The 24,724-nt window shown below is 38.6% G+C and overlaps 1 protein-coding gene across 1 annotated transcript in view; it reads right to left on the reverse strand.

Moving 5' to 3' along the window:
* Positions 1–24,724, reverse strand: part of KCNQ1 (potassium voltage-gated channel subfamily Q member 1) — a gene marked incomplete at both ends in the record, with an annotated part of 363,335 nt that overhangs the window by 104,268 nt on the left and 234,343 nt on the right. The window contains 3 exons of the mRNA XM_080619312.1: positions 609–655; positions 1,324–1,418; positions 8,297–8,372. Of these exons, the coding sequence (XP_080475438.1) occupies positions 609–655; positions 1,324–1,418; positions 8,297–8,372 (218 nt within the window). The remainder of the gene's footprint in view (positions 1–608; positions 656–1,323; positions 1,419–8,296; positions 8,373–24,724) is intronic.

The following is a 24,724-nucleotide window of genomic DNA, read 5'->3' on the forward strand; positions in this document are numbered from 1 at the left end:
AGTTTCAGGCACTTTCAACCTTAGTTTTAGGCTCTAACCTAGGAGAACAAAACTGTTCCCAATTTAGTTAATGTTTTAATTGCCATTTAAAAACAATCTGCCACTACGCAGAAGACTCTAGAGCCAACTTAAACGATGCATTTGGTAACATTTCTTTTTCTCCCTGTAAACTACATAGAAACATGAGTTTGAAAATGACATTTAACCGAGTGTTTTCACTAGCCAGACTTCTTGCAAACAAACTTAGTTCTTCGTGCTTCCCTCAAAGCTATCAAAGCACTATGAGAATATTACTGATTGCATAGGAACTCTGTAGTCATAACACACCATTTAACTGAAAATATGGCAAGCCTTACAGAGATTAGAGCAAACATTCTGAAAAGTGCAGCGAAAGCAGAAAGTGCACTTTTAAAAGTATCTAAATAAGAACAAGCCTATTTTAAAGGTGTTGATGACTAAATACTGTTGTGGTTGCCTAAGCTTCAGACCACAACTGGTTGGCACTGTTTAAAAATCTGGCAACAAAATAAAAAGTATTTTAACAATTATTATCGATTGATGATATCTTAACCAGATTAACTTTAGACATATCCTTCACATTAACGTACCTGACACAGATATAAAAAGAGATGGCTTCCCTATGGATTGGTCCAACCTATAAAACAAAAAGAATAATTTTAGTTTTTATCAGCCTGAACCAGCATCTTCACTTTCTCTAGCTCTTCACAAGCAAGAAAAGTGAAGTTCAAGGAGTTCTGGTTTGTACTGTAAGTGAAGGAGTTGCTTTGAGCTAATTATTGAAATTATAAAAATAATAACAAAATGGGGTTATACTTGGACTGGTCTTCAGCTTCTTTAATGACTGCAAATTTTTAGCACATCATTGCTTTTCCACACAAGCAGCACTGCTTCTTCTTTTCCCTGTTCTTCTGCAGCTTATTTGTTGCATTTGTCATCTCTTAGTTTGCTCTTAAGTGCAATTCTACTTGAGCATGTGACAGTATTTCACTCTGTACATATAGCACAGCCCCTAAAATATAGGGATTGCAGTGTGCTGTCAAAGCTAGCAGGGACTGAGGCAATACATGTAAGCATAATGAAAACTGGAAGTCCCAATAACCAGATGTTTAAGCTCTTTTCTTTCCCGTGTGAAAAGAAAACTTTAGTTGAACGCCATTACGTATTCCGTAACTTTGCAGAGTCCTACCAATATGGCACCTGGAACCCTGTCAGTTTTTGATCCCCAGCTCCAATCACTGGCCTATTTACAAACATCCTTTTGCTGGTCTTTATGGGTACAGACACTGAACTTCATGGACATACCTCCTCTGTAATTCCTTGATTCGCACCATCAGGTTGAGGTGACCCTGGGAATACTGTTCAATAACGTCTCGGACATCATAGGGCTTTCTAGCTTGCTGTAAAATAAAAACCAAAACACATGCCCTTAAGCCACTAGGATGCAGGAACAGTTTACGGTAACATAGATTTTTTTTTTTCCAAGAGTAAACAGTAAGTTCTTTTAACCCCTTTTAACACTGTGTAAACATCTGAAATATCTTTATTGTTGCCACAATCATACATTTTTGTGATCTACCTTTTTGTAACTGCAGGTCTAGGTGCCTTTCAAGAGATTATCCACTGAATTCAACGCCAAAAAAGTATAGCTGGCACTTTGCTCAGAAGTTTGTGGTGACTCTAGTTTCTTCTGGAATACGGTTCATATTCTTTGACCACCAAACAGTAAAGAGGCCTCTCACAAATGCAAGCCCTTATTCTCAGTCAAAAGCAAGACAGTTGGAGTTCTCAGTTCAGCTCTTGCCATGGGAAGGTTAAATGCAGAGTCCTGCACCTGGTTGAAGGTGCAAGACTGTGACTTCCTCTTCCAGAAAGATTGACTGGGCTTTCAGATCTAGTGGGAAATACTGTGAAAATATTGGTGCGACGCATGACCAGGAAGAAAGCCCTGTGTCTGTAATCTGCATTTCACACATGAGAAAGCCTTAATCTGACCTGTTACTAATAAAACCACTTTTGTGTAGCATTAAAGAGAAAGACTATAATTTTAACTAATAAACACCAAAACTAACAGCAAAGCAAGAGAAGTGCAGTGACAAATTAAAAATATCTTCATCTTCCATCTAGAAACTAGAGTCCAGTCAATGCCAGTGCCACATATAAGAAGCTGCAACGAGGCTCTAACACTACACAAGAGAGAGGAGTGGGATGTAAACTTCACGCATAAGACTGAACAGTGACACTTGAACTTACGAATCGGTAGAAACCTTTTTCTTAAATATCCTAATCAAATCAGTCAAACAATACAGAAACAATAAATGACATGCCAGCTGGTTGAGAGAGGTGATTTCCCTTTCCTACTCTGCTCTGGTGAGACTCCACCTGAAGTATTGTGATGAGCTCTGGGATCCTCAGCACAGGAAAGACAAGGAGCTGCCAGAGTGGGTCCAGAGAAGGGCCAAAAAAATTATCAGAGGACTGGAGAACCTTTCCTTTAAGGAAAGGCTGAGAGCTGGGCTTGTTCAGCCTGGAGAAGAGAAAACTCCAGGGAGACCATATTGTGGCCTTTCAGTACTTCAAGGGGGCTTATAAGAAAGATGGGGAGAGACTTTTTAGTAGAGCCTGTCATAATAAGCCAAGGGATAATGGTTTTAAACTAAAAGAGGGGAGACTCAGACCTCATATAAGGAAGACTTTTTTTTACAATGAGGATGGTGAAACACTCGAACAGGTTGCCCAAAGAAGCGACAGATGGTCCATACCTGGAAACATTCAAGGTCAGACTGGATGGGGCTCTGAGCAACCTGCTCCAGTTGAAGATGTCCTTGCTCATTGCTGGAGGGTTGGACCAGATGACCTTTAAAGGTCCCTTTCAACACAAACCATTCTATAACTGTATTTCTGACTCATTCATTATACTGTCCATAGATACCTTGTATATCATTTTCAAGGTTTGGTAGAAGCCTTGGTAGCACTGAGTTACAATTTTTCCTTCCTTGCACCTTTGCAGAACAAGGAAAAGAGTTTACGCTGGTAGGTTCTAACATACCCTCTTTGAGGACTCAAATATTTTGTCACCTCTACATCAAAAGCAGATGTCTCTCCACTGCTTAACCTTATTTCACACACTCCAGGTTTTCCTTAAGTCCATGCCACAAATACCTTCTTTTTAAGCAAAAGGAAAGAGGGATACTATACAAAAACAAGGCTGCGGCTCCTTCATGAAGTCCCCTGCGCCTGCCTGGGAGGTAGCTCCCACATTTTAGGAATTATTACTTTAATAATATTGCTTCATCAAACAAATTTCAGCCTGCCAGATTCCCCAAAGCTGACAGCAAACCTTGCGTGATTGTGAAGTACTCTCTAGTGGAAGGCTAAACAGGATTGGGAATTGCTTTAATTTAACCAAAGTGCACACAGAATTCCCAATAATCCCGGCTGCTTACATAGATATGAATCATACCTAACATCCACAAAGAAAGAAATACAGCTCAATGATGGCATAAGCCCATAAGTCTTTCCATGGACTAGTATTGTAAACATGATATTTAAAAAAAAAAAAAAAAAAAAAAGAATTCTTAGATTATTTTTGTACTAAAAATAAGCAATAGAGAAATCTGCAAGATCAACTTGAAAACTCCAGGTTCAGGAAAGCTATTCAGTAAGAATAAAGACTCAGAGCTTTCTCCTGCTGTACTTGTACTCCAATGCAGGTGTCTGACAGCAGAAAGAGCAGGGATGTGCCTTCCTGTTTTTCATTTACTGAACTGCTTTTTTCCCTTTAAAATGAGAACTAAAAAATGGGATAAATAGAATTTATGAATGAAGCTCCATTTCTGAGTAGGACAGGTTATTTAACAGGCAGTACTAATTATTCTGTAATCACTTCATATTAAAATCTGATCCTTCAAGAGAAAATACTCCTAATGTTGACAACATGTTAATTTTTGTAAAAGGAAAAAAAGAAAAACCTGCAGCAGGGAGGTATCAATGAGTACTGAAGAAAAAAAATAGAAGCCAGCCCCACAGCTTTCCTTAAACATCTTTACTTCTGTCTCTCTGCTAATTAACCAATATTCATGTAAAAAATCTTCTTAAATGAGTTAAAATCTTGCCCATCATATACAAAAGTTTGCAAAAAGCACAAAAGCCAGCACCAAATATTAAATGTGCACCACTGGCTGTTCCTGTTCCCTAGTATCTGCATGTGCAGGGAGGCAGACCCAGGAAATGGAGAGGAGAATCCACGCAAGGGGAATTTCTGGGAAATGTAACCAAGTAACAGTCAAATAAAATGGGTAGAACATCCTTTGAAGCACAGGACACTGAACTACATTGTTTGGTACAGCCCAGTGTGGAGATTAGAAAAAATTACACATATAATTCATGATTCATACCATGACAAATGAATTACATCACATGATGAATTTTAAGACCTAAATGCAAGTTTTTCCAGTGAAATTGTAGCAAAACAGGCAACAGTTACCCATGGCATCAGTGGAACTGCAACCTGTATTTTTAGTTTGTGTTATGTATAGAATATTTGCCATGGTGAAAAACATACCACAAGTTAAAAACATATTTTAGAAGGAAACTGGTTTACTCAACAGGAAGAATTTACATGGAAAGAAGAAAAAAAAGAAAGATTTCTAAATGACAATGGGAAATCAGATCAAATCCCTGGTCTCTGGATCTGTGATGGATATCACAGTTGTATCCATGTGCATAAGTCTTAAGACATTTAGAAACTTTCCTAATTGGAAGACAAAGATTATTTACTCATGAATCCAGACAGTGGAATTAACTGAGTATGGTGATTTTCCTTCTGAAATTCAGTTGTAAGGTTAGACTATGCCAAAGACATCTGATTTACAACTAGTATATGAAATTCATTTTTGGTAGGTGGGGTAAACAAAGCCTGGAAAACCATTAGTTTCTGAGTACTGTTTTCCCTATAATCTACAGAACCCTTCCTGAACTGTGAGCCATTCACCTTAACTGATGCACAGTACTTGCGTTAACTACTAGTAGAACATGATCTTTCCTACACAATTTGAAACAGTCCAACGGACTTTACAAGAGCATAAACACATTCATAAAAAAGGAATTAATCCTTTATATTATGCCTGGTTCTTATGTGGGCACCATCATATGGATTATGTTAAAACCTGGACTTAAAAATAGAGCATAAATTTCTCCTGTTCTTTTAAAGAGGAAAAGATGCCCAAGTGTGATGGTTCACAAAGAATTGCCTTTCATGTCCTGTCAAATTTCTTTGTATCCGTGTTTAGCTTCTTTATTTATTTTATTTATTTATTTTTCTAAACAGGATGGCTCTGCTTTCTAACTGACTTTTGTCCTTGTGGTGCCATCATCCCCTGTTATTAATTGAGCTCTTAAGTGTACGTAGGCAAATTTAGGCATACAGGTGTATCCTGCAAATAGCTGGTATAGTTTAAGAGCCATGCTGGGTTCATGCTGGGATCTATTTTGCAAAATTTTCTTCTTCCTCCCCTTCTTCCTATGCTTCCCCTCCCCAAAAGCTTCAGAGGCATCTCTAAAAAACACTTTTAATTGCTGGCCTTGCTTAGTGTTCCAGCTAATTTTAAGGATGAGTAGTCCACTGGAATTCAGCTGAATTTCCCTCCTGCTCCTTCCCCCCCCAGTAGTTGTGGAAAAGAAAAAAAAATAATCTGAATTTTCTTTTAGGAAGATACATTTTACATAAACACAAAAAACTTAGAAGGCAAACATCTAGGAGAAAACAGCAATGCAGACCTCTTCAGTGCTAAAAGATACATTTTAAAAATGCATTTTCTGCTTTACCTTAATTTCAGATAGTGCGTTGGGCTGGTTATTAGAAACTGTATAGTCATTACTTGGCACATGTTTAAACATTTTAATTTCTTATGAATACTTTACGTGCATACAATAGAACAAAGCAGATTTACAACATACTTTTGAGGAAAGAATAATGAGAGTGGTTATCTCTTAATTACAGGAGAAGTTTTCAAAAGCACCTTGTGGCTTGAATTTCAAGGTGACTTTGTGCATTAAGTTACTTACATGCTTTTGAAAAATGTGACTTTGGTGCTCTCCAAACTTTTTAAAGTTGGTCATAACCTTGTATTCAGAAATTATGGAGAAGTATCACATATCTCCCATATGTTCCCATTGGGAGATTCTGCTTCTGACAGAAACAGCAGCGTATCACTTGTGTGCAGGAGTGACGCGAGATACATTCCATTTCAACCTATCTGGCATTTTTAGTTCTTTACTAACTGCTAATATTGATAGCACAGGAAGAAGAAAGACTACTAAAGAACGATGAGAGACAACCTTGTTGAGGGATTTTGCAGATGGCCAGGACCAGGTCTTTTGCAGATGTGAAAGTGAGAGTACAACTGAGAAGCCAGATTAGCAACTGGGATACCAAGTGCAAACAAGTTTAAAGTATGAACTGAATAGTCCCATTCTATTCAGTCAAATGCTTTTTCAGCTTCTATCAAATCATCTGCCGCAGGGGAGTTCCGTTTATTTGCCAGGTGGATAATGTTGCACACAGTGTTCAGGCATTTTCAGAATCTGTTTTTGACAAATACGACTTGGGAGGTAGATATATAACATGCAGATTTCTTGTTTCTAAGCAGTTTAGTTAATACCATGGCAAATATTTTATGATCTAAATTTATGAGAGGAATGATTCAGTAATTACCATGGAGCAAAGGATCACAGTCAGGTCTTAGAATGAGAATAAATTAAGTTTAATGGAACTGGCCACATTTAGGCAGTTTTTCACTGAACAGCAGTGGACGCATAACTGGAACAGGCCATGTCCCTTGCCACGTTACAAGCGCTGGCCAGCAATTGTTAAGGAGCGTCTCAACAAAATAACCATACAAATTATTTTCAAGTAGTCCAGACATTGTGCCTTTCTTAATTTTACTTTAATAAAAATAACAGGTGAAATGGGCTACCAGAAGCTTTCTGAAAGTTCTCTCTCCAAGAAAAACCTGGACATGGGAGATTTCAGCCTAAATGGTGACAGTCTACACCATACATGACTGAAACAAATTCTGAAAAGCTCAGGCAATCTTAGCTGTTATTTAGCTCATGAATTTTAGTAAAAATAAAAAGATTCAAATTAGAAGATTGCTAAAGAATTCAGGCAGCCCTTCTAAATTTCAATGAGGAAGTCAGAATCATGGTTTTGAAGTAGCAGCAAGCATAGCCTTGAAGAAACAATGATGTTTTTGACTGTTAGGCATCATCATCTTTTTGATTCTAAAACTTTGCACTCTTCAAACTGGTAAGAAAAAGGACACCCTTCCTTTTTGGGGGTCTAGATCAAGGGTAGAAAGCTTTTTAGTCTATTGCAAGCAGCAGTGGTGAGGTCATATATGAAAATGGATGTGTGCAGTTAAGCCCCTATCTTTGCATTTTTTAGTTGTGAAGCTCTCCAGAGATTGCCCCTTATTAATTAATTTTAAGTAAAGTGATATATTTCTTACATTATATATATATTCACCTGGTTTAAATCAAGCTGAAGGCTGTTGACATGTTTTCTTACTGGATAAATGAAATTGATTTAGAAACCACATTCTTAGAAAGTTTGCAGCCAGAATTTTTTTATTGAGACCAGGCAACAAGGTTAATTAACTATCATTAAATGCTTATGGTATTGCAATGTTAGAGGAAGTTAAGTGGCACACAGGAAATGTCTGACAGTGAGGGCTAGAGGAGTAAAGAGAGCCAATATCTCACAAACTGGGAAGGAGCTCTCCTACCTATGCAGAGGGGGGAAGGGAAAAGGAAGAAGAAACCTTCTAATACGCTAACAAATTTCCACACTAGTTTCTTACCAGGACTTCATTATCATTGAGTAAGAGGTAGAAACTAGGCTGAGGTAGTACTTTAATCTCTAATCCCACTGACTTGGCATGATGGTAACACACAGCTCAGAATTAATGGAGACATGAGAATATTTGCACTGAGAGAAAGAGGCAATGATAACAGAGGGTTAAGGGTCAAGTCCATTAGCAGAAAATAACATTTTAATTCAGACTGCATTTCAGGAGTTTAGCCTATTTCCAGTGCATCCACAGTTGACTAACCTGCTGCTAAACAACTACCCTATTGAACAAGGGAGAGAATAGTGGGTGTAGTTCACCATTACTGAAATGAATTGTGTTAGTCTATCTTAAGTTTCTGAAAGAAGCAATGAATCAGGAGAATAAAAAGGTTTATTTAGAAAAGGAGCTTTCTATTCACAACTCACCTGAAACTTTTTCTTTGCCACAAAATACTGCATCCTACGAATCACCTTAATTGCAGCACGGTGGTGTTCTCGCAGCCTGTGGGAAAAACGAGGAAGTTGAGTGGGGTGAAAGAGCATCTCCATCCAGACAATAACAGTCTGCAGGAAATGCTTCACTAACACGTGAATGTGTAATGTAAGTAGTTGCAATTCAGCCTGGGAGCACAACACACTATTATGTTGACTTTCCCCACCTTTCAAGAAGGCTATAAAAATCCAGGATTTTATCTGACCTATGCTAGGTTTGCATACATTTCACAGTAAAAAGAGGTGTCCACATAACCTCCACCAGTGTTTACGCAAACCTCCACCAATCTTTCCCAGTTTCATTTCCACAAGAGAACACCAAATCCAAAGCTATCAATTTTCTCCATATTCAGCCATGGATGCTTTTATATGCAGTCACTTTAGAAGTCCAGTTTTTGGGGGTTTTATGGGTCGTTCCCCTCCCTCCCCCCCTCCCGAGTCCTGTGCAATATATTTTTTTATTTTTACGAATTTGTCTGTAAAAACTGTTTCAAAAGAACATTTTAGAAATTTTTGAGTCATTGACTGCTAAGCAATCCAAATGATCTTGTGGTAGCTGGATGCAACATCTACATACACATGTATCCCAAAACCGAACTCTAAGTGTATATAAAGACAAAATAATCTGAAAGGTCTTTAAACATATTTCCCTTTCATACACATGCATATGAACTGAAAACACAATTAAAAATTAATAATTTGTTCTTTGTACTTTAAAAGACTTTCATAGTATCTGACATTTTTTAAACATTAAGAGCAACAAATACAATTTTTTCAAAGCTTGCAAAATTATGTATTTCCTTAACATTAAAATAGCAAATCAAAAGTTTAAGCTGTGCCAATGACTTATTCTACTTGCTCATTCTATTACTCTTATCAAAACATGACATTATTGCACAATCTTTATTTCCTTTTTTAAATGCACAAACATCTGTCATCCCAAATTTCTAGTGATGGCTTTGGGGAAGCAGCAGTAAAAGCAGAGTTAGATATTCCAGATGTTTTATCTTTATAAAATTCTTATTAGTAATAGTAATAGATCAGCAACTTCAGATGTCGCTAGGTAGTGCTTTCTGTCTGTACTGAATCTGACAATCGTCATACTCATTATGGGATAGAAAAGACATATTTAAGTTCTGTACAGGCTTGTGCCTTTGGTATACTTGGTGAGTATTTGTGAATTTCCTCAGGACAAATCTCCCCCAGCAAACAGAAGTTCTGCCTGTGCAAATGGTGGATGTCTGTTCTCTGAACAGCATGACAAATGTAGCTGGGGCATTTGTTTTTTTTTTTTAAACTCACACTTTTTACTGGGGAAAATAGCTTTCTCAAAGCCAAAAACAGGAGCAAAAAAAGCCCTCATTTTCTACTTGCAGATATTGTCTCTCAGGTGTTTCTTTCTGTTACAGAAATTGTTCAGATTTAGCAATGACACAAAAGATCACTTTGTCTGGATACAGCGTAAAATATGGTTCCTGTTCAAACTAATAACATACAGCTTTTCACCACAGGTCTACAGATCACTAAGACTGTGAGTGCATTTATATAAAGTGACTTTACCTCAATAATTACATACTGATCCCTGAATCTGCAGTTGATCTGTATAGGGAGGCCCTTCCCTCTTAACGCCTTACTGCGGTGTCTCAGAGAGACACCCTCTAGATCCCTGCTTCCGCAGATCTGACTGCAACATCATGGTTCATGTTATAAAAATGGAAATCCACTCCTGGGATCACTGCCTGTTTGGATTGAGTTGCGGTGAACAGAGTTAGCTAATGCTAATTCATAGTGTCTTTGTTCCGTCAGCCCTTGCTGCATCACTCTGCTGCTAGGGACTAGGATGACTTACCCAAAACACGAAGGAAATAAAGTGTCTGGGATTTCAAAGTTCTGCTTCACAGAGTTGGAAGCTAAAAAGTTAAACTATTTTATTTGCTATTAAATATCTAAACTGTGAGATTTTAACTGTCATGCAGCTATACATCCTATGCATAAACACACACAAAACCATCTTCTAACAAATGGAAATAAATTTCAGTTGCAATGCAACTGCTTGTAGTATTTTGGTTTGTGCCTCATTTCTCTAGGGTGTTCTTCACAGTCCATTATTTCTGAGTAAAACATTTTATTTTGGGGCAGCTAATAAAGCACACCAAATCCCTCATTCTCTATCTAGATGAGAAGTCTCATCTATAAGCAAGACAGCTGGATAATGAAAGTGATATTCACCATTCAGTGAAATAACAAAAGTGTACCACCAAAACGATTTTCCAATGCAGCTATTTTACATCAGTCATTGGTCAGTGCTAACATGAATTTCCATGCCAGGAGGGAAAGTTAATATTCTCATTTTATTCCTTCCCGTTTCTAGCTCCAGTAGGAAACCTGACAGTAAGCTTGTTTCTGCTTATGCTGTAAAATCTACTTCTGCACAACAGGCTGTCCTGATTCCCCAAGATTAAATGCTTCTGCGATGAGGGAAGGGAATAAAGGATTTAATTAGTAGCCAAGGTTATGATTCACGGTTGTTTGATCTCTTTTGCAAACTGGTAACAAATGCTTTAGTAAATTGAGAGCTTAACCATTAACTGGTGATATTTGTTTGTTCAGCCACTTGTGACATCTCTGAATTCTGGTTACAGAATGGCTGTCTGCAACCTCTGGGGACATATGGCATGCTTAGATGCCAGATAGCCACTCAATACATTACCGTCCTCACAGCAAGAGATCCATGAATACTTTTTTTTAGGAGTGTGGCGGGAAATGAGATCATCTGGGAGTGCTTACAGACCGCAGCAGCACACCTTGGCTGTGCATGCAACCCCACAGCGAGCGGGAGACGCCCTTTGGAGAAGTGAGCGAGTCTCTGATGGCAGTTGCCTCCCTCAGCCCCTGTGTAAGGGGTTTTTGAGGACTATGGGAGGACTCTGGAGAGCTGCCTGCTTCAGTGTGGCTGTGGGAGCTATGCTCTCTGCAATTGAAGTCCCTCATTTTTACACGTTTGGTTTTGCCTAACTTTGGGAGAAACCTTGTTTGAGAAGTTCATTAGCAACAGGGGCAGCAGATGAGGGTTTTGCCCTTTTGTTACCGAAGCTATTTTCCTCTCCTGAGTGTTCATGGGGATTTGAGCCTCACTCTCACAGCACCGACTAATGTCATGGCAACTTACATCTAAAGAAACTTGCCAATCATCATTTGAGTGATTCCAATAACCATCAGCATATTACTTTAAAAAATAAACTGAAGTAGTTTGTATACCTGTAAAATCAAGCTAAAGATTACTACTTTCAACACTAGACAACGTCTCGGCCTGCATCTCTCCAAAGAAAAATTGCCAATAGCTTTCACTGGCTACCAACAATTGTCTTTTTCAATATAAACAGACATAAAGATCATCTTGAACACAGCACATACTATGTGACACTTCCTGTGGACTTAAACTCACAGAATTAGGTTGCGAAGACGCCAGTAAAGCCACAACATTGCCATAAATCATAGGAATGATCCAGAAGGATGTAACAACTCGTCGGCAATAGGGTCAATAGATTCATACAAGCCTACATTATTTTTAGGTATAAACTAGGTTTGCTTTACTTGTGCAGTGAAAAAGTAACCTGTTGCGGATGCAGGCACTCCTCAAAGCATAAGAAATGAGAATTAAAAAAAAACCCTGGCAACAAAATACAATGGATTGAGCACCCACATTACAAAAGAGCCTGACAGAATAAAATTACTAGAAGTCATTCCTTTTTTCTGCCTCCTTTTGTTACTACGATACTTAACCTACAACAAGTCATTTGGAGGAAATCCAATCTCTTCATTAGTCCATCAGGAATCTGGACTGGAATTTCACATAATTTGGAAAACAAGCATGCTGAAGAACTTTAGGCAATTTTACACATTCTCATTTGTTTGGGAAGTTTCTAAAGATTTGTAAATGTCCCACACTATTTTAACAGGGCCATTTGTACATTTATTTGCAATATTATTCATTTTTCACAACACAGCTAGGGAAAACCTCAATACATTTCCCAAGGTGTGGCTCTTTCCCAGTCCTGCACTCACTGACAAACACAATGAATGTCACCAGCTTCAGCCAGCACCCACTTGCCTCCTTCCTGCAAGGGGACCTGCAGGGCCAAACCAGAAGAAAGCTTTCTGGGACAAAGGCTAAGACTTTTGATTGCAGAAAACATGTGGCTTTACAAAAAAGGAAGTAAGCAGATGTGTGCTTTATTTTATCTTGTTTCAAGAAAAATAAAAACTTTTTTTTTTTTAAATGAGGTTTTATTAGATTAATCCCTATTCTGAAATACACGGTTCTTTCATTCAAAAACAAGAAAGGAAACCCAGTAGTTAATTAGAGATCTTTACTATCCTTATATTAAATCCCTAGTAATGGCATTAGAAGTTTGTTCCCCTTTTCATCTCAGGAAGGTGTTCCACATATTGGTTTAGTGTTAACAGAAATATTAAAGCAGTAAGACAGAAGAAAGGTGGTGCTCATTTCCTATTTATAAGACTTTTTTGTTCATTTGGAGAACGTTTTATTATCGGTACCATAATGTCTGGCACAGATCTCCTGGCGTACATGGACACTGATATTATCAAAGTTAAAAGGTCAACGATGTCTATTCAGAATGAGTTCAACAAGAATGAAAACTTAGTAGAAGAGAGCCACAGTTTTATATAATCTTTTACAAAATGCCCATTTCTCAGTAAACCTTACACTGATTTGAAGTCAAGCTCAGTTTCCAAACGTATTTCAATTCTCTGAAGTCATCTTAAATTTCTGACTTAGAAGAGAGCTAAAGTATTAAGAAAGAAGGCTAATGTTGGTTGGCCTGAAGTTTTTGGCACTAATCATTATTTAGACTTGAACTTTATCTTTAACACATCAGATTTTAATAATATGTTGTGCATGTTAACTGAAGTATTTTTTTCCATTCAGGCACTGAAAAGCATTCCTTGTCACAAGATCTCGTGGACGAGACTCAGAATAACTACATTAAGCCATTTCATTAGTGAATTTAACTCTAATGAAATCTTCCATTGTTAATCTTCCAGGCACTTTTGGTATAGAATTTGCTGTGGCTCAAGGTTATTGTGTCATTCCCTGCCCATTAGAGTTGATGGGATTCTCTCCATACTGGGCAACATTTTAGATGTGATAAATTGGAAAGGATTAGGTTGTATTGCTGTGTATTCTGTAATAGAAAATCATAGAATCAACTAGGTTGAAAAAGATCTTTAAGATCATCAAGTCCAACCATTACCCTAAGACTGCCAGGACCACCACTAAATCATGTCACTGAGGGCCTCATCTACACGGTTTGTGAACACTTCCAGGGACGGTGATTCCACCACTGCCCTGGGCAGCCTGTGCCAATGCCTGAGCACCCTCTCGGTGAAGAAATTTTTCCTAATATCCAATCTAAACCTGCACTGGCGCAGCTTGAGGCCGTTTCCTCTTGTCCTATCGCTTGTAACTTGGGAGAAGAGACTGACCCCCACCTCACTGCAACCACCTTTCAGGTAGTTACAGAGAGCGGTAAGGTCCCCCCTGAGCCTCCTCTTCTCCAGACTCAACACCCCCAGTTCCCTCAGCTGCTCCTCATAAGACTTATTCTCCAGACCCTTCACCAGCTTTGCTGCCCTCTTCTGGACCTGCTCCAGCACCTCAGTGTCTCTCTTGCAGTAAGGGAGCCCAGAACTGAACACAGGATCTGAGGTGTGGCCTCACCAGTGCTGAGTACAGGGGGACAATCACTGCCCTGGCCCTGCTGGCTGTGCTATTTCTGACACAGGCCAGGATGCTGTTGTCCTTCTTGGCTGCCTGGGCACAAGCTGGCTCATGTTCAGCGGCTGTCAGTCAGCGCCCTCAGGCCCTTTTCCGCCAAGCAGCTTTCCAGCCGCTCTTCCCCACGCCTGCAGTGTTGCATGGGGTTGTTTCGGCCCAAATGGCCAAACATCTGGCACTTTGCCTTGTTGAACCTTCACTTTGCAAATGCTTGATCACTGTACCCAGGAATAAAATCAGTATCATGGACTATTCCAAATAACGAGGGCTACCCAGCTTTTCCTTTCATTTGTTGCTAGAGCTTGGCAACTGTTGTTTGCCATCATTATGGTACATTCCTATGGGGGCTTTCAAAATATACCCTGGCCTGTAAATGATTCACAAAAACCATCTTAAGGACAAACCAGTAAAAGCTGCCCAGAAGTGTTAAAAAAGCATGATGACACTTGAAGAGCAAACCAGTTACTTCATAAAACTGAAATTTTCTTCAATGGGCTTCAGCCAAGCTTAGTGTTCACATAAATGCTCCCATAACATTTTTAAGGTATGAACGTGGGTTTTTTTACTAGTCAAACACTGTTTACTAGACCTTACCCTCTGGGCTCCCCATCCATTCATGAAAGTAAAGTTAGAAACTAGTGACAAGACAAATGAAGTGAATTCAGCCATCCCTCACAGTCCTCAACTCCAGGGTCTTCACAGGTTTAAATGCAATAGAAATGCAAAACTAATAGATACATGTAGAACAAGAAGAATCGCAAATAGCAGGTAAGCTAGATTTTTAAAACTTTAGTCTTAGCAGTCAAAGGCATTCTTGTAATTATTAATAAACAATTAATCTGGTTATGAAATATCCTTGTCTACCAAACTCTTACTCATGCTTGCAAACTGGTCATAAACAGGTAAGCTTTTACCAAATGCATTTGTTCATTTAAGTGCTGAATAATTCAATATCATCAGCAATGATTTCTATGAAGACATTTAAGTCATAATTTCTACAGAATAGTATGTTTTGAACGTTTAATTTTAAAAATACAAGCTGCTTTGACTTAAATGCATGTGTCTCATAATGTAATTTCTGTTTCTTACCTAGAGGGATGCAGGGCCTGACTTCCCATCAGAGTATTAGTGACTGCAAATTAAAAATTTGCTCTGTGGGAATACTCTGTCACAGTAACGTCAAATTCACTCTTTTGGTGAACCCTTTAGCCAGTAAACATCTTGGTTATTATTTACTGAATGTGAATAGAGTCCCAGGGGAGTTAGCTTAAGCTGAATTAATATTTCAAAGCTCCTCCCCCCACTATGTGTTCTCCCAGCTACCTCTGGCTGGTCTTTTTTTATTTTAAAATATGTAATTTTAAATCCACAGTCATCTTTCAACAGATTTATATAGTATTTTTACAGCAGCTTGCATATCTCCCTTCTCAAAAGTCACAGGCTTAACTCAGAAATCCTTTTGTGTCCTTACAGCAATCCTCTTCTCCCTACAGGTAGTCTTGTTTAGCTTGGTTTGTGGATTTTTAAGAGACATGCAAGGAAGAATAAGTTTAAAAACTAACATTGCCTTTGGAGGATTTTGATGGTTTTGTATCTTCAGTTAATAATAAAAATAGCCTACTATTATAAGAAATGTTTTAAAAAAGAAAAAAAACATGTAGGTTTTTCAGTCATGGCATTGGACCATGGTGTATAAATGGGGGAAGCAGTTGGAAAGGTGCAGCCTCCCCATGGGGCAGGCAGCTAGCAACCACAGCTCAGAGTGTGATGTGATCTCCCCAGTTCTCAGCTGCATCTCAGCAGAGATGTAACACTGGTGTACAGCTGGAGAAAGGCACACATGCCATCTTCAGCATGGCACTGGGGCTTTTCTCCTGTTTTGGGAGCCTTCACGCAGTGATGGCAGCTGGTGGGAAACCTGATCAGCCACAGCTGGCAGGTCAGAAAGAATCCCAAGCTTCGCACTGGTGGCCTGGGAGAGGTGTCCAAGGGGTGATGGGGAAGCAGGAGGTGGGGGTTCATATGCAAAGCGAAAAACAAGCTCATATGACTTGACTTGTTTCAGGCAATAAGAGCAATATGAGACTCAGAAAAATAGAGCATATGAGTCTAGCCCTGTAAACTATATTCTTATCAAGGCAATCTGAAATGAATATTTAAATGCAAGCCTGCGAAAGGAAAGAACCATTGCTTTTCTGACTTTCAGCAAGCACAGATAAAAATAACTCCCATGTGGATCAGCAAGTGATGGGATGAAGTGCGGAAGTTTTTAGAAGCTGTTTTTCTGATAGGGAACACAAGTCTCACAAGGGGCTTGGCTTCATAACTCACCCAAGTACAAACTCTCTAATATCTATACTGCTGCAAAACAACTATATTGCTGTAACCCGAAATGGATCATTTTACAAGTATTTATGTGATACTGCGAGACCGGACACAAGGTAAGGAAGGTAATAACATCATGAAAAACAAAGTTTTCAAGCATGCTGACTCTGCTCCATTCCCAGTTTTTGCTCTATTCCTCAGCATGTCCTGACAAACAAAACAAAAATTGGTTTCCAAACTAAGAGGATCCAGAACAGCTAAACAGCACAGGATTTTGGAGTGCAATGCTCAGATTTGTCCAACACATAAATATGTCTAGAACCATGACAAATTGCTGTAGCTAGAATAAAGATCATGCATACATTTTCAGAACTAATGGTATGGTGGGGCAAACAGATGTAGTGTCAAGAGATTTCCTTTGCTATCTGCACAATGGTGGTAGCAAGGAACATAACCCTTATTATAAAAATTTGTATTGAAATTTAGGAAAGATCATGAGATTTCCTGTACATCCTAAATTGCCTTTGCTGCATACTTCCACAATTCTGTTTTTCTTATGTCTATTACAAGTGTATGAAGGGTTGCACAAAGGACCTGGGGAAAAAATAGGAAGACAAAATTGGCTTTGAGAGGGACTGAAAGACCATGTAGAGTAAGCAGGAAAAATATATATGCCAGTTCCCATTTTGTCAGAATTGGTTATTGTTCCCCAACTTTGGTGATATCATTAACAAATACCAACTGATATTGATACCCATATCAAATCACAGTGAACCTTTATTCAGCTCTTCACTCTCCACATCTTGTTGAGTCAGAAGGCAGTTGCTTTTTTAAATGGTTTCAAGGCCAGGCAATTTGAAAGTAACTAGACACAAATGAGATCACAGATAAGTATATAATAATGCATGGCACTCTCTTACAGACATAGTCTGACATGTTAAACTCCTTTTCTAAAGAAGTTGAAGACAGAACACAATAGAGCTGCAGTTAAGCGTACACAGAAAGCCATGGACACTGTTATTTTGCAGCACCTGATTAAGAGCCATCTCTTCAGATTGAAAAAATTTTTTCTGCAGAGCTTGTAATTTATGGTTCCAAATTATACATAGAAATGCAGGGCTACAATCAGAGACACTAGGAAGAAATAACCATATTGCCTATGGTTACTTGCCTCTATTGTTGGCCTATTAAAATTGTAATAACTTTTGAATATTAAACTGGCTGATGTTACACTACTTCATTATGCTCAAGAAGCTGTTAACACTGCACAGTAGCTCTTTGTTGTATTAGTTGTAGGGAGTTACAAGACCACTGCAAACACAAGGCTGAGTATGGCTTTTCTCTTTGGCATAAATTGCATTGCCCAGAATACATATCAGATACAACTTGTACACAAAATATCTAATGCTAACTATGTGATGAAAAAGCATATTGAGTATATGAAAAGCATTATGATCAACTCATTAAAAATTCTTAATTACTTATTTCCACTCTACATAATACTTTAACCATGTTAACGTATGCTGTATCCCACATCTTAATTAAGACTCATCACATAATAGTACTAATAACATCCCTTTTAACCTTTTGTTTTGAGAAAACAGAAATATTCTTTTATTAGGTCAACTGCTGATGCAGTTCATAAGGCAACCATGGAAGGTCAAAACAATATTGCATTGCTACTTATTTAACCTTACACAATGACTTGAGCCAGAACCTCCTTCAGTTTTTCCCTGAATCTCAGTAATATGTGTATTTTTTAATAATAGTGAATAGAGACAGAAAAAAAACCCCAAAAGAAGTAGTTTTTTCTCTGTAAAACCAATCATAGGCAAGATGTTAGATTCACTCACATACCCTCACAAGTTCAGGCTATTCTATTCTGGCAAAGTAGGTAAATCAAGAGAGTATCTCAGCTCTTTAACACAAATGAAAGTCATTCCACAGTTGTGACTGACAAAATAAAGCAGCTCTCCTGTTGCAGAAACAGGAATTACAGCAAGGAGAAATATCTGAAAGGAAAAGGCCATTGACCTGAATAGCAATATTTACATTATCAGAATCAGTGATAATACTATTTCAGAAATCCTAACACTTTCTATATTGTTTTCTACTACAGAGATGATTGACAAATTCTCCTGCCAGTTGATAATGAGAAAGAAATAATGGAAGTTGCTGCTGTGAAGCTGTTTCGAAGTACTATGTGCTGAAATCATACCATATCAACACTTCTTCCACCCCCCCACCCCCCCCGCCATCAAATAAAAAACATAAGGCCAAATTGTGTGCTGATTTACACCATGAGACACTAGGAAGGACTGGAAGTCGATGGACCGTTAGGTCACCATGGCTTCTGGCCTGCCACCTCTGTAGGGGCTCTGGATGTAAATCATAGAAAATGATACAAGCATCTGCTCACAGCTGCACTTTTTAGGGGGTTTATCTTCCAAAACTAAAATGATAAAAGACTATAAACATAAGCGTGTTGCCACAGTTTGTGTAAACTGCAATGAAAAGCATGGCAAACCTTGAACAGATAGCATTAGGACAGGGGGCTTTCACTTCCCACGTTGATGCTGTCACTTCAGAAGAAAAAAGCAGTTACAAATGTAGTTCAAAACTGCAATTTTTGCAACTGGAAGCATTCTCAAAGATTTGTTATTTTACAATGGTGGAGAAACACATGGGATTTCAACTTGTGGAGAACAGCCTTTTTCTATAAATCACAGAGTGTAATCTGAAACCTAGAAACAGCACAGGGGCTCACATTTATGGATTTAAAACAGATGAAGAGCAAGCATGCTCTTAACCCTTTCCCCGTAATTTCTTTCCAGTACAAAATGAAAATGAATATGTAAGTACTGAACAGAAATCAGCTTGGTAAAAATCAAGATGCATATAATTCCATAAACACCAAAACCTTCATCTCTTCAACTGACTTCCCTAAGGACACAAGCATAGAACTATCCCAAAGCAAAACACCGTAAAACTGCTAAAGCATAATCCACTACTCGGACTGTTCTTTCATCAACTTTCATTTAAGCAGTTTATCTTGTTGAAATTAGGATCTCTCTTAGAGAGCAAGACCTGGCAAACACAGACATCTGATTTTGAATATCAGGCTGTATTTCACTGCGAAAGAAGTAACGAGCAGCTTGTTGTCTCACCATATGGTCATAAATGCCTTAATCAGGCAATAGGAGAACTAATACCAAGACATTAATGATATTTTCTCTTTGGAAATATATGAGCATTAAGATGATATAAAGAGCATTTATTTATTTTAAGTTCCCCAACCATTTCTGTATGATTTTAGCCTCTCTTACGAATCATCAAAAAATCTCCAAAACCCAGCATAACCCAGCATAGTTCAAACTTGAACCCTCAGATGCAGTTTTGGGTTTTTTTTGTTTTGTTGTTTGGGTTTTTTTGTTTGGGTTTTTTTTATTTTGTTTTCTTTTTAAATAAAAACAAAAACCCCACAGTGTAAAAGAATGGATTGGAATATCAGCATTGCCGAGAGGCATTAGTCTATACTTGTCAGGGTCAGAGTTCCAGTACTTCCAGAAATTCTCTCAGATATGTGACACAATGGTATGATTAAAACCAGAAACAGCTTGGACTGAAATAAAGTATGATGGTACATGTTAAATTTTGATTCGGAGAAAATTCCAGGAACAAACTTGCCAACAAAGTTTTCAAGTTGACAAGCAACATAATATTTTTGAGCAAACCCTAAACCAACCAAATCAGGACAGTTGAAAGGAGAAGAGGAAAGATAATTTTTAGCTTACTGCAAGATCACTCACCTGCACACACAGTATTTGCTCATGGTAATCCAGCCTCTGTTCCTTTAATGGCTGCAGTTCAGTGAATCACAGAATCATAGAATCATAGAGTGGTTTGGGTTGGAAGGGGCCTTAGAGCTCATCTAGTTCCAACCCGCATGCATGGGCAGGCGCATCTTCCATTAGACTAGGTTGCTCAAATCCCCATCCAACCTAGCTTTGAACACTGCCAGGGACAGAGCAGCCACAACTTCTCTGGGCAATCTGTGCCAGCGCCTCACCACCCTCACAGGAAATAACTTCTTCCTACTTTCCAATATAAATCTACCCTCTTTCAGCTTAAAGCCATTATCCCTTGCCCTGTCACTACACTCCTTTGTTCAATGTCCCTCTCTAGCTTTCTTGTAGGCCCCCTTTAGGTACTGGAAGGCGGCTATAAGCTCTCCCCTGAGCCTTCTCCCCTTCTCCAGGCTGAACAACCCCAGCTCTCTCAGCCTGTCTTCACAGGAGAGCTGCTCTAGTCCTCTGATCATCTTCATGGCCCTCCTCTGGACTTACTTCAACAGATCCACATCCTTCTTATATTGGAGGCCCCAGAGCTGAATACTCCAGGTGAGGCCTCACAAGAGCAGAAGAGAGGGGGATAATTACCTCTCTCAACCTGCTGGCAATGCTCTTTTTGATGCAGCCCAGGATATGGTTGGCTTTCTGGGCTACAAGTCCACATTGCTTGGTGATGTTGAGCTTCTCATCAACCAACAGCCCTAAGTGCTTAAGTGGCACTTTTGTCCGTGTCTTCTGATGAAAAGCAAGGCTGTTTCTCTACTTCACTGAGAAGGTTGCAATTCATAGGAAAAATGTCTCTGAAGGGGCAATGATGGGCATCTGAATCTTTTTCAAGTGAAAAGGTAGCTACTTGAGAACATTAGAAGACGCAGGATAAAAATGAATTCAGTCTTAGCTACCGTGCAAAACGTGAGAGCATCCAGGAAATGCAGTCATGGTAAAAATGGTTACAACAACAAGAGGGGACAACCTAAAAAGATCTCAGCCCTTTTGAAATAACTTGTTAAAGGTCTTTCGTGTGATTTTACTTGCAAAGAAAGATTTGGGGAAAACAGAGAGTGTAACAGAGAATTTATATTATTAGCACAATTCTCTCTTATGACCAACATTTGATGCATCAAATCATATGCTAGCAAATCTCAAGAATCATAACAGTCACATGCTTTTATGCATGTTATTACTATTGCAAAAAGACAGGCAAAATTTTATGAGCTGATATGCTGGAGACAGAAACTGGCTGGGACTAACTACTCTAGTATGTGAACTCTATTTCTTTTTGTGGCTTCAAAGCACAAGAACAGCTCAACCACGCATTTTTTGGCCTAGAATTATTCTCTAGTAAGTTAGATATGGAAAACAGCATGTGTTTTACTTACTTTCTCTTTCTCAATTCAGAAACAGTTAACAAGCGCGTCGTACCTTTCAACTTAAGTTCTGTTACATAGAAAAAAGTATCCTGCTTAATATTCCTGTCTCATTGTGTAAATATGTGGCAATGTTTACAGAATGATTTACAGTTGAGAACTTCGTTAAGAATATCAGTGTACTTTGTAACTTTAAAGCTGTGCAACACATACTTCTGCAAAGCAGTATTTCTTTGGTAAGGGTTGAGCATCAGCTCAAATACACTCAGCATAGCAGATAGAAGTCTCTTGATCCCAGCCAGTTTTAGGCAGGCTCTATTTACTCAACATTTATTCCAGTGGTATCAATACAGTCAAGGAATCCAGTATTCAAAGAACTAATATGACCAAATGTTTCTCTTGGCAGTATCAACACAGAGAAAGCTAAATGGACATGAAAACTAAACTGCCAACCTCCAGAACAATGACTACAATCCAGGAGGGGCAATTATTTGAGTGAACATGCTAATAGTAGAATTAAGGATGGCACAACATTGCTAGCATTTGTGTTATACCTCTCTGAGAAGCGGGGGATTCCCAACTCAAGATTATCATCCATCATCCCAGAAAATGCATGGCAAATGTTGCTTAAGAAAGTGAAGAAATATTTTGCTTGGCATTAAAACTACTGTAATAATTTCCTTTTTTGGGGTGAGAGATTAGACACATATTTTTATATTTTTGTATACACACACAGAACTCTCACTTTCAAGTGTCTTACCTGCAAAAGAGGTAAAATCAGCAGCAGTTAACCAAACCCTCAGTGATTCATATCAAAGCTCCACCAATTTAATTAGATAGGCAAACCTGAAAATCTTATTTAAAAGAGCACTGCATCAGGCTCTTTTTTCTCCATGCCATTGTGAGCCAGCTTTCTTCTCTGGGCGCTTTCTGTCACATTAGCTCCTGGCCTCCCTCTTCTCCTCTGACTTTGCAAATACCTTTTTCTCCACTTTGTTTTTTGCAGTTGTCCTATGGTTCTTCCTTTCTGTTGCATTAGTCATAAGTTACCTATCTGCATTTTTACAGACCTTCATAGCATACTGTGACTATGAAATCTCACAGTGTCTTCATTCTGCCTGGCATTTCTTAATATTCATGAAAACATATTTCCACATTTCCTTCCTTGCCATCTTTGTAACAACCAATACTGCTATATAACTTCTTTATATTTCTCCTTATTCTCTGGCCACACAGCACCTCTTCAAAATTGGACAAAATTCAGAGAACATACTCCTTGAAATATGAGGAGCACAGATGCTAAATAGGAACATCATGAAACTGGGCTTTCAATGCATGCATTAATTTTGAAACTGAACCTTCTGTGTTAAACTAATGTACAACGCCACCCTCAGATGAAAAGCAGAGGGCTGACCTGACAGTTTACATTATTCAGATCTTTAATGTTAGATTTTATTATTACAACCCTGCTCACTTTGGAGATTGAAAAACAATCAGGACTTTTGAAATGATACCGAAAAGCATGGGAGTAGGCATGGCCTTACTAAGTCCACTGTATGGCCTTCCATGTAGATTTAACACTGCCTGCCTTCCTCCTTAGCTTGGATGGAAAGAGAAAGCAAGCCAGTTGTATTTCACCTGTGGATGGTGCAGTCTCACCTAAGTCAGGCTCTGAGGCTATATTTGCTCTTCCCCCTCATATTCCCTCTTTATTCATATTATTTTCTTTTTTTTCCAGTTTACAAAAGCATACTCTCAGTGAATCAACCTACCAAGACCTTAATGAGAGCCTGAATAACATCACAGGTATTTGTGCAAGCAGGTAGTCATGAGGATATAGGCTTTTCCTCATTCAGAAGTAAAAGTGCATGGAATATTTCCCCCCTTTCTTTTCCCCTACGTATTTTTATTACTCAAGTTTTGCAAGGCTTTTAGGATACAGAAGAAAGAACAACAACTTGAAGAAAATCCAAGTTGCCTTTTCTCATGGCACTTCTGAGTTTGGATTGATTTTCCTGGAGATTTGCTGACGAACAATTCATGTGTGCTGAATTCCACTTAAAAAATATTATTAATATTATTAAATAATCCTACAGCAAGCAACTACCTGGTTATCATATGAGTTAATGTCACATCATTAATGCTGTTTTAAATGTAAACCAACAGTGTGGTCAGAATGCAAGGAAAAACAAGCTGATAAATTGCTTAAAATTCAACCAAAACCAGAGAAATCGTAAACAAGTTTGGGTAATGAAGTAGGTGACTACAGGCAGAGAGACTCCACCCTGGAGTGCCATAATGGGAAGCCGTTAAAAATTGATGTTTGCTGACTTAAACAAAAAGGCAGAGCCAGGCACAGTCAGCTCCCTGTGGGCAGAAAATGCCTGATGGCAGCATGCATGACATGGTGACTCTGTTGTGCATTTCAGAGGTCAGGGACTCAGTGTTGAATTTTTTTCTGAGCTAGGCCTGAAGTCTTTCGGCAAGCAGCTCTGTGGAGCTGTAACTGCTGCTCATCACATGGGCAATTTATCCCTGTAGCAATGCCAGTGTAAGACCTACAAAAAGTTATATCTCTTTAAGAATAGCAGGGCTACGTGCAAGGCAAACGTGCTTTTTGCAAGTAACTGAGAATATCAGCCTCTAACACTTGTAACATTGGATTTTTTTAAACATACTAAAATTCCTAAAGATGCAGACAGACAACTAACAACAAAATACTTAAGCAAATCCTTTCGATTACCCATCTGTCTCAAAGTTGCCTTATACCTATAAAAGTCTGGTATTTAATTGAACCAGAAATCATTTCACTTAATCTCAGGCCAAACCAGAAACAAAAGTTTTGGCCTTTGGAAAACGGGTGAACTTTTCACATTTGAAAAGGCTTAAATACCTTTTGTTCATACTATTTTTTCTTTTTGCAAGCCAAGACCTAAAGCATCAATGATGAAATGCCACAATAAAGAACATTTTCACAGAATTTCCAGCCTGAATTGGAAGGGGGAAAAAAAAACTGACA

The sequence above is a fragment of the Psittacula echo genome, assembly GCF_963264785.1.
Source record: "Psittacula echo genome assembly, chromosome: 5".
In the NCBI taxonomy this organism is placed as follows: domain Eukaryota; kingdom Metazoa; phylum Chordata; class Aves; order Psittaciformes; family Psittacidae; genus Psittacula; species Psittacula echo.